The sequence below is a fragment of the Pteropus alecto genome, unplaced genomic scaffold (assembly GCF_000325575.1).
Source record: "Pteropus alecto unplaced genomic scaffold, ASM32557v1 scaffold244, whole genome shotgun sequence".
Lineage (NCBI taxonomy): Eukaryota > Metazoa > Chordata > Mammalia > Chiroptera > Pteropodidae > Pteropus > Pteropus alecto.
The window spans coordinates 123,492-134,867 of NW_006435788.1; the positions used below are offsets into that span (position 1 = coordinate 123,492).

Consider the following 11,376-nt stretch of genomic DNA (forward strand, 5'->3'; position numbering starts at 1 on the left):
ACATTTAATGGTGTCCCATAGGCTCCTTAAATTATTATTATAGTCTTGGCTTCTTTTTCTTGCCATTCTGACTGAGTGTCCTTGGCTTCCCCATCTTCTATTTTGGTGGTTCAATCTTCTTCTTTATCCACTCTATTTTTTCCATCTAATTTACTCTTCATCTCAGATAATGTTTTTCATTTCTGACTGGTTCCCTTATATAATTTCCATTTTCATTTTTATGTTTTTCTATCTCTTTGTTGAAGTTCTCACTGAATTTATCTACACTTCCCATAAATTCACTGAGCATCTTTATAACCAGTGTTTTAAACTCTACATATATTAGATTGCTTGACTCCATTATTCCTGGATCTCTGTTCAGTTCTCTCATATGGTTTCTGCTTCTTCGTATCCCCATTTTGGCTGCCTTTCTGTGTCTGTTTCTATGTACCAAGCAAACTTCCTAAGTTTCTCGGTCTTATTAGCATGTCTTTGTGTAGTAGGTGTCCATAGTCATGTGAAGGGTTCAGCTATAGGCTAAGTTTAGCCCCAGCCTGTGCCCTTCCGGAGCCACTCATTAAGATTCAGCAAGCAATCCATAGATGCTATGCTTATAGTTGCCATGCTGAAACTGAAGCCAGCTGCCACCAGTGTGAGTCTTGGCACTGCTCTGCAAGGAGCACCAGACTCGCCTCATTGAGGGCACAGCTGATGTAACTTGGGTGGGTCCATGAGTTGGAGGAGGTGGAGTTTCAGGGTTTTCTCTGTGCTGAGCTACCTCTGTTACCTAGTCTGGTGATGTCTCAGCTATGGCGGCCCTTAAACTACACACTGGGAGTGGGGGAGGGCTCAACAGAGGAATAATGGATACTGTCATCGCTTCTGCCCGAGAGAGAGCCTCACCTCTGGCCCTCACTCCTACAACTCCTTGTCCCTCCGTAAGTCCCTGGTGCCCGCAGAGCAGCCAACCTGGCGCTGGTGCTTAGAGCGAGTAGGTTCATCACTGGGAAAGTCCACTCGCCAGCTTGGCCCCTTTAAGAGGTGTCTGCAGCAGCCAGCTGCTGCTGTCATAGCTTCTGTCTCAGCCGTTTGGGACTGGGCAGCCTCTAGTCTTAACCCACTCCTACCCTCTATCATTGCAGGGTGATTTCTTATTTCCCTCCCTAGTTGCAGTGCTTCTGTTCGTATAGATCTCAGGTGACTTTGTTTGCTGTTTGCTCCGTGTTTATGTCAAAACTTTGATTTGGTTGCAAGAGAGATGAACAAAGCCTCTATCGTTCATGCCATATTTGCCACCTCTGGATATATATTTTCTAATTCTACTGAAAACAGAACACAACATTTATTCTTCTGTTCTATTTGGCTGCTTTTATATGAATTAGTCCTCTTCATTATTTGGCTAATTCTTTTCTATTTTGTTAATTTTGTTACTGTAATAAGGAAGCAACTACTTTTTCTAAAAGCACCATGATAAAGCAAAAGTGCTATGAAAAAAATATAGGAAAATTTAACCCTTGTAGCCTCCATCAGACAAAATGTAGTTGCCATATTTCATTTAAAATATTTTCTAGTAAATGTTGGATTTGTTTTCCTCCCTGTGTAGAGAGAGACTCTCATATAAGAAGAAATGACAAATGTGAGCCACGTGACATTTTTCCTCATGGGCCTTCCTCATGTACCAGTGCTAGACACCCCCCTTTGGAATCTTCTTAGTGATCTATGTACTCACCGTGATGGGGAACCTAGTCATCCTGTTGGTGATCATGGTGAATTGCCACCTCCACACGCCCATGTACTACTTCCTGACCAATCTGTCCTTTATTTATATGTGGTTCTCCACGGTCACTGTGCCCAAAATGCTGATGACCTTGGCCTCCCCAGGAGGCAGAACTATCTCCTTTCATGGTTGTGTGGCTCAGCTCTACTCTTTCCACTTCCTGGGGAGCACCGAGTGTTTCCTCTACACAGTCATGTCCTATGACCGCTACCTGGCCATCAGTTACCCACTCCGGTACACCAGCATGATGCGTGGGAGAACGTGTGCCCTCTTGGCCACAAGCACGTGGCTCAGTGGCTCTCTGCACTCTGCTGTCCAGACTTCATTGACATTCTGTTTGCCCTACTGTGGGCCCAGCCAGATCCAGCATTACTTCTGCGATGCACCGCCCATTCTCAAACTGGCCTGTGCAGGCACTTCTGTCAATGAGATGGTGATCTTCGTCAACATTGGCATAGTAGGCTCGGGCTGCTTTCTCCTGATAGTGCTGTCCTATGTGTCCATCGTCTGTTCCATCTTGAAGATCCGCAACTCAGAGGGGAGACACAGAGCCTTTCAGACCTGTGCCTCCCACTGCATTGTCGTCCTTTGTTTCTTTGGCCCTGCTATTTTCACTTACCTGAGGCTGGGTTCCAAGGATGCTGTGGATGAGGTTGTGGCAGTTTTCTACACGGTGCTGACCCCCCTTCTAAACCCTGTGGTGTATACCCTGAGGAACAAGGAAGTGAAGAAACCTCTGCTCAAGCTAAAAAGTAAGTCAGTACTGACTCTGAGTAAATATTCAAAAAAGGTCATTAATGGCTAGCTTATTATTTTATTTATAATTAAATTAAACCATCAGCATAAACATTATATTTTTAAGGAATACTTTAATTATCCAATCATAATTTTTTAATGAAAATCTAATAAAGTTTTAATTTTTCCTATGCAGTGCTTGTCAGAATGTCAGATTAAGCAGTCATTTAATGGTGATAATCTAAGAGGAAGGATAATGGCCTAGTCTTCTTTTTATGTTATATTAAGTATATCTTCATAAAAGTAGATTACTTGTATTCTTTTTATAAATGTTTTACAGAATTACTATCCACTATAATACTCTTATTTTTTATTTTGTGCAGTTTAAATCAAGATTTTTAAAAAGCTCTTTCAATTTTTAAAACCTCTATATTGAAAAATCACTTATAATATTCACAATTCATTATATAATATAATATGATGAAAATTTTACATTAGAAGATGTTTAATTCTCAAGAAGAATGGCTTTATTCATATTTACAAGTTAATCTTTAATTTTTTTCCCCTTGATCTCCAAGATTTTTGAATGCAAACATTTGTCTACTTATGCTCTATATGCACTGTTTTATTGTATTGGTTGCTGGTATATCTATCTAGATCTTCCTTCTATATTTACAGAACTCCTGGTCTTTTACCCTAAATGCAAAGCTTCTATTTTTAGCAACTATAAATTTTTGTAAGTAAACAGGAAACAAATAACAAATATACAAATATAGGCAAATGATTTTAAAGACAAAAATATAACATCAAAAAGTATTGAGAGTATCTCCTAATTTTACAACCAGGTCTTAGGCAGTCTTCTTGTGTGATTATACTGTCTGCAAGTAACATTTGTTTGGCTTAAACATATAAAATAAACTTTGGACACTATCAGGGAGTTAAGGCTTTGACCATGAACCTCACAAGCCGTCGTCCAAATATGAATGTGTAAATTAATTTTTCTAAAAATAAATGCTTAATTTAAATGTCACATGTATCCTGTTAGTGCAATAAGTGTCAATGCTGCTTAGTATACCAAGAAGAAGAAAAAGAAAACTGGTAGGCAGCCATTCGAACTGAAGGGCATATCTTAGACTACTCAGACTTGCAGCAGCTGCCTTCCAAAAGGTCATTAGCAGAACATCCCTTTCTTGGCATATCTTGCCCTAAGTAAGTTTTGAAACTATGCTGAGAGGAAAACAGTATTAACTGTCTAAGCATGACCTATATAAACTGTGGTAGTGATCTATGTAAGGAGGATAATTATTACTGTTCAGTCCAATAAACCAGAATGGTATGATCATATAACCCTTCTCAGTTTGCAAAGAATAAAACTGAGGACAAGACCAAAAATACTTAGCTCTTAGGTTTACTTAGATTCTTTCCAATCTCTTTTAGTATCACACTATTTATTAAATCACAGTTATGTAAAATGTTATAAGACACTTAATGATCATTAAGGCACATGGTATATTTTGATACATAGAAAGAACTAACAAGGTCTCTGCCTTCGTAGAGGCCATTGGGTGGTGAGAGAAAAACAAGCGTAGCATCATCCAGGGTACACTGTGATAGTGTAATGGATACCCAAGGAGAGATCTATGATTAGCTTCAACTTGGAAATACACTGAAAGATTTAAATTACTATAATAAGTATTTTTTTTAAAAAAAAACATGTTGAAAGTAATTTATTTTTTAAATTATAATATATAATGTAAATATCGGTGTCTTTTTTTCATTGAAATTCTTATTGAAATAATTGTAGAATCACATAAAATTGTAAGAAATAATACAGAGGATCTCTTGTATACCCCACTCAGTTTTCCCCAATGGTAACAATTTGCAAATTTACAGCATAATATTACAACCAGAATATTGACATGGATATAATCCACAGATCTTATTGAGATTTCCTGTTTACTCTTACTCATTTATGTGTGTGAAATACTATACAATTTTGACACCTGTGTAGATTTGTATATCCACTACAATAGTCAAGATATCAAATAGTTCCAAGACTATAAAGACGTTTCATGTGATGCTTTTTTAATTAGTATGAATATTGACCACTGAATAAAGCTTTTTAAATATTAGTATTTTATTTTTTAGAGGTTAGATAAAATAACTTTGAGTTATATTTGTTTGACTTTTTGTTTGCATTTTTTATGTTCTCTTTTCTTCCTTCAGAAAGGGTAGGATTATCCTGCCTGAGTCCACCTATTTATCTATTCAATATATATTGAGTGACTATTATAGGCTACACACTATGAATACAAATATTAAACAGACTTAGACCTCTTTTTCAAGGAGCTTGTAGTTCCAACATAAAAGAAGCATGGGCGCATATGGAGAGAAGTCATAAAAATTAGATTGAATCATAGAGGAACTTGTATACAACACTAGGAAGAAGATTTTTACTTTGCAAGTTTGAGAGAGTTAATGAAATACAGCAGTGTAAGAATAATATGACAGCATTTGTAGAAATATAATTAGTAACAATATGGAAGATGGGAAGGTAAGCTTTAGGGCAGAAAGTTCAGCTAAAGAACTTTTTGAACTGCATATCAAAAAAGGGAATAAAAGAAACGCGAAAATCCACATTCAGGCAGTAGCAGTGGGACTTGAGAGTGGTGCAATGAATGGTAAATAGTAGCTAATTCAAGGTAAAGTTGATGGAGAAGTTTATTTTGCTTTGGTAGTTATAACTCATCAAACAGAGAAAGTAAGAAGGGTATGTTTTGGGGATAAAATAAGGAGTCTAACTTTAGGAATGTTTGGGTTAAGTACCTGGGAAAGTTTCAAGTAAAATTACCTGGTTGACAGTGTATCTTAGGAGACAAGGCTGGTAAAATCTACTAAGTTAAGTTAGCAAAAGGACTGGTCACTGCATTATTTGGTTTGTGCTGGCTGTTAAACACCATTTCCTAAACATGGAGAAGGACACTTCTCCTAATGAGTAGCATAAAGGGACCAGATTAGTAAAGGGGAAACACCACCCTTCCTATATCTATACGGTAAGCCCAAACTAGAAGTCTTCAGGTGATTTACACAAATCTATTATTGAGCATCGTATAATTAATTCACAGTAACACCCAAAGACATTTATGGAGATTGTACACTTAAAAAGGCCCAGAGAAAGTATTTATAAAAGCAGTTACTTCTTAATGGTATGGTCCTGGAAAATACCAAAAGAGGAAAGGGCCAAAACTGTTGCTCTTTCAGTTACTTAATGTTATTGAACTACAAAGATTAAATATAAATAGCATCTAAGAGATATTTGAAAGAGATTAGAAGAAGATGAGATGTCAAAGCATTAACCTGAATAACAAAGGGGCAATTGCAGCACTTTGGGGATGAAGATATACAAGTAAGCACATAGAATACATAGAAGGCACAGAAACATACAACCTGTGTGCATAAAAATTGTGATAAGTATTGTAAATCATAGAAATCGAGAGTGTACTTAATTGGCATAAGTATTGACATAGAGATTAATAAAGCAGAATATGGAGTCCAGACCCAAGCATATCAGTCAGTTGGTTTTTAATTGAAATGCCAAAGGGCATTCCACAAATGACGCTGAAAAAACTGACTATCTGGCAGTAAAAACTGAACTTTGACTATTACCTCACTCTATATACAAAAAGTAATTTAAATTGGCCTATTGACTAAATGTAAAAGCGAAACTATTCAATCTGTAGGGAAGAAAGTAGGGAAAACTTTCATAAATATGGAGTAGGTATACATTTCTTACAAAAGAAAAAAAAGGCATATTATTAAAATAAATTGGAAATTGAATTTTACTAAAATTAAAAATTGTGCTCTTCTAATAATATTAAGGACATAAATAAGCAAGGCACACTCGGGTTGCAAATATTTGTGATGCATAAATCCAATAAAAAACTTGCATCCACAATATGTAAAGGTATCCTATAAGTCAATAATCAAAAACAAATAACCCAATGACAAATAGGCAAAAGATTTGGTCATATACTTTACAAAGGTAACATGTAAACAACCAATAGAAAAATGACATAGACAACAGTTTAGGGGTTACCAGAGGAAGGAGAGGGGAAGGGAGAGGTAGTAAGGGAATAAATGAGAAGATACAGAGGGATTCTATTATGGTAATAGTGTTTTTTGTTTTGTTTTGTTTTGTTTTGTTTTTATCTTGAGTGCAGGGGTAGGTAACATTTGCCAAAACACATCACACTGAGCTTAAAATAGATGCATTTTAGTGTATGTACATTATACCTCCATAATGTTGATTTTTAAAATGGTGAAGAGATAAGTCAAATTAGAAATTAAAAACAAAAAGAATGGAAACTGTTATTTCTGCACAGTATGACCAAGTAGTTGATATCAGACTTAACCTTGCACTGCAAACAAGTATAAACTGCATAAAATATAGTCTCACACTATAAAAATTATGAAAGGAAATTCCAAAATTGAATAAAATGATCTTATATGGAAGTGCAAAAAGGAATAAATAGCATTTTAAAGGGTAAATATATAGGTAAATATAAGAGACTTTTGCCTATTTAAAGCACCAATAACATCTTGTGAGGTTTATAACATATTTAGAAATAAAATATAGGACAATATCAAAAATATATAGAAAGCCATTAAATGGAGTTAAATAATTAAAAGAATCTTGGATTATTTAGGATATGATCAAAATATTAAAGTAAGTAAATTATAATATTAAAAACTATATTGAATGTCATAAAGAGATAATAGAATAATAAAAATAGGTAAAATAATGAAAAACATAAATAAAATAATTACAAAACTTGATTAATACATTAAATACTTTGATTAATACAAAGGAAGATAGAAAAAGCATAGAAATAAAGAAATAAGAATTTAAGGTATGAAGTGAAAACAAGTATCAAGTTGTTAGATTTGAACCCAACTGCATCAGTAATTACAGATACAGTAAACACTGCTAATAAAATAAAAATATTACCATACAGTCTAAAAAAATAATTATATCTAGTTTATAAGAAAATACATTAAATGCAAACACACACAATGGACCATAAAAGAGTAAAAAAAATTTGCCACAAAAACACTGGAAAAAAACTCGCAAAAATTCTGATATGTCTATACTAGTATCAGATAAAGTACTCTTTAAAGTAGGAAGTAAGAGACATAAAGGTCATTTTATAAAGATTAAAAAGGTCAATTTAACAGGAAGATATTAAAATTTCAAATTTATATGAACCGAGCAAAAAAGCTTCAAAATACATGACTTGTGAAAATTACTATTAGTGAGTCATTCTTCAATGAAATAACATCTTAACAGCATATTGATCCTCAATAATGATGCAAATAAACAAATATAAAAAAAAAGTGCAGAATATGAGAAAATAACTGTCAATCAAGAATTGTATGCTAAGCACTACCAAGAATGAGTGCAAAATAATGGTATTTAGAGATTTTTTAAAAAAAAACAAAAGTATTTATCACTAATACACACTTACCAAAGAACTTTTAAATATAATAAAATTTATCCTGAAAGGAATATTTAAGGTACAAAAAAGAATAGAAAATTAAAAAAACACAAACATATAAATAAATATAAGTAAATATTGTGTCATTAAAAATAAAGTTCAGTTATCGAGCTTAAAAAGTCATGATTTGTGACTTGGTTTCAGCTCCAGCTCTAACATGTAAAGAGCTTGGAAGTTGACACTTGCATTCTTACAACAAAGGAAAATCTGGACAAATTAAAAGTCAAGGCTTTTTTTTTTTTTTTTTGACCCATCATAGAACTGAGGTCACAAGGCAAATGGCCATCCCAAAATGTGAAGAGAAAGGGTTAACTAGAGATATAGCTGAGATCTGCTTAGCCAAAGAAGTCATTGAAATAATAAACTAACAGGAACTCTTAAATTATAATTTAGATGAATTGTGGAGGGTAAGTGTAGACTAACATAACAGTGAGAAACTCCTGAGGACTACAATCATTGGGTTGGGGGGAAGCAATACTTTCATGGGCTTTACCTCTAGGAACTCCACCAGTTTCTCATGGTAAAGAGCTAAGAAAATTCTCTTGGTTCTAGTAGGGTCAAGGGAAAAATAACCATTGTGAAATATACCCAGTGCCTTGTTTATAAGAAAAGTCTACTCTATCTAGGAGAAAAGACTTTGTCAGCTGGGAGAAGGGTGTCTTCCACTTTATAGTGTGGCCTCTTTAGTCATCCTATCTTACCTAAAGTGAGAAAAACATAGTCAAGAGAGGTTGAACCTACAAGGAATTATATTGGAAATGCTGTAGCCAGGGAAGATTGTAAGGGGACTGGGGACAGGGGAAGGATGGAACCTGAGAGATAATTGTGAAGGTCACAGCCCCAAAGACATAGACCTACTAAAAAACACTGGCATTGAATTAGAATATTACAATCCCCCTCCCTCATACTGTAACACCACATCAACAGGGCTCCACCACAGTCATAGTGCATTATAATTGAAAGAGATGAAAGACACGGACTTTCTGAAGAAGAATACTTGAGGATGCCAAAAGTAAACAGGTGGTCAAAAGCAGGACACTAGAGGAATTTGGAGCTTCTGGCACCTACAGCTATTACAAGCAATAAACACAATCTAATTACTAGCCAGATTACCATAAATCCTCACTCTAAAGGCCTAGTTATCGAAGTTCCTATTTTTTTAATTGTATTTACTTAGAAGCATTCAGAATGTCAACAAAACAGCTGCATTTTTTTTTTAATAGTTACAGATTGGTATTCAGTTAACAGAATAGCAATTATTTCCTATAAGCTGCATCAGAGACAACTGAAGATGAAAAACTACCATCACTATATATAACTAATTTGTATTGTGCACCAACAAGAACCTGCTTTAAGTTTCCATGCCAATTTACAACCCCCATATTGTACCAGGCATGGTCAGTGGCTACAAAATACCACCAGGACAGGGCTACTTAAAGGCACATTAGGTAGTGTGTTAACTAAAAAAAGACACTGTACAGTTTAAATACCCATCTTACACAGCCTTACGTTTCGATTTGTTTTTCTTTAAAAGGTGTGAGTTGTATACGGGGGTGGGGGGGCGGTTAAATGCTTTATAGTCAAGAAAACTGTGCTGGTGACTCATTCATCATCCTCCTCCTTGTCCTCATCCTCATTTTCCTCATCTTCATCGTCCTCCTCCTGTTCGTCCTCCTGCTCCTCCTCTTCCTCCTTCTTCTTGCTCTTCTCGGCCTTGATGATGCCCTTTTTTGCTGCGTCAGGCTTTCCTTTAACTTGGTAGCAGCGATATCCTTTTCATTTTTTCCTTCAGCTTAGCAGCCTTTTTTTTTTCACAAGGCTGCTTGTCATCTGCAGCAGTGTTATTCCAAATCTCTCCTAGCTTCTTTGCAACATTACCAATAAATAGGCTGGGATGCTCTCCTTTGATTCTGGGGCAATATTCAGAACAAAACAAGAAAAAGGCTGAAGAAGTTCTCTTGGGTGCATTGTGATTCTTGAATTTCTTCTTTGTTTCTCCTTTAGGAGGAGTATAAGTTTTCATTTCTCTTTCATAGTGAGCCTTGTCTACCTTTGCCATGTCTTCAAATTTTTCTTTTTTTTTAGTAGACATGGTCTTCCACCTCTCTGAGCACTTCTTAGAAAACTCTGAGAAGCTGACTGAAGTACCTGGGTACTTCTTGTGTCCCTCCTAGCAAGTTTGCACAAAGCATGCATACAATGACATTTTGCCTCTGGGCTTCTTAGGATCTCCTTTGCCCATATTTAATTATTTTTTCCTCAACAAGCACAGAGTTGCCCAGTGCCGACTGGCTCGCACTTGCCCCTGCTCTGTCTCTATGGAGCTCAATGTACTGCAATGGCTGTCATCTCAGTTCCTATTAACATAACCAGTTTTGAGTGTGATAGAACATATCCAGTTTTCAACAAAAAATTACAAGGCATGTTAAAAGGCAAGAAAAAACAGTCTGAAGAGATAAAGCAATCATCAGAACCATTCCCAGATATGATACAGATGTTGGAATTGTCAGAGAGATTTTAAAACAACTGTGATTAATATGTTATCATTAATGTATTGGAGAACCAGAGGAGAGAAGGAGCAATTAGGGGGATTGTTTTATAAACTATATAAATATCTAACCAATGAACTGTATACTTGAAGCTAATAAAATAAAATTTTTAAAAAAAGAGCTCTTAATGAAAAAAGTAGGCAATATAAAAAAATAATGTAAGCAGAGAGGTGGAAACTCTAATATAGAATCAAAAAGAAATGCTAAAAATTTTAAAAGCTGTAATGGAAATGTAGAATGTCTTCATGGGCTCAAGATTAAGTCTCACTTGTCAACAAATCTTGGGTAAGTTTAGTCATGCCAGCCTTGCAGAAGTAGAGTTGTAATGGCAAAGAATTCTTATAGACTACCATCAACATCTTTGAACATAAGAGAAAGTATATTAATAATCCTTGTGTTGCACTCTTTGTGATCAACAGAACTTAATGTGGTCTCTGACAGTGATGTTTAATTAATATGCAGCAGGCTATATATTATGGTATCGTTCTTCTGTGTTGATTTTTAGAGTTTTGCTTGGCACTATGAATGACTTGGCACACTTTATCAATGATTTAAAATATTCTAACACCACATTATCAATCATGTTAATATATAGCCATTGTGCAGCTTTTAGAGGAGTAATAGAAAGTATCATATGTCTTATCTATTAATATTTCACTCCAGGAGAGTCTCTGTCTTCTATTTATATTTAATGATATTAAGTGTTATCATTAGGGCATCTGATCCCTTCAGACTTGATGCTGCACTAATTTCAATCATATTTTCAATATTCTATTATGGC

At 35.1% G+C, this 11,376-nt stretch overlaps 1 protein-coding gene and 1 pseudogene across 1 annotated transcript; one reads left to right on the plus strand and one right to left on the minus strand.

Annotated features, from left to right (window-relative positions):
• Positions 1 to 1,606: 1,606 nt before the first annotated feature.
• On the plus strand, positions 1,607 to 2,561 carry LOC102893983 (olfactory receptor 10G7-like). Its single transcript, XM_015589058.1, is given in 2 exon segments — positions 1,607 to 1,671; positions 1,673 to 2,561. Coding segments are annotated over 2 exon segments (954 nt in total).
• A 7,087-nt stretch (positions 2,562 to 9,648) lies between these two features.
• LOC102893245 lies at positions 9,649 to 10,288 on the minus strand (annotated as a pseudogene).
• Between the last annotated feature and the right edge of the window lie 1,088 nt (positions 10,289 to 11,376).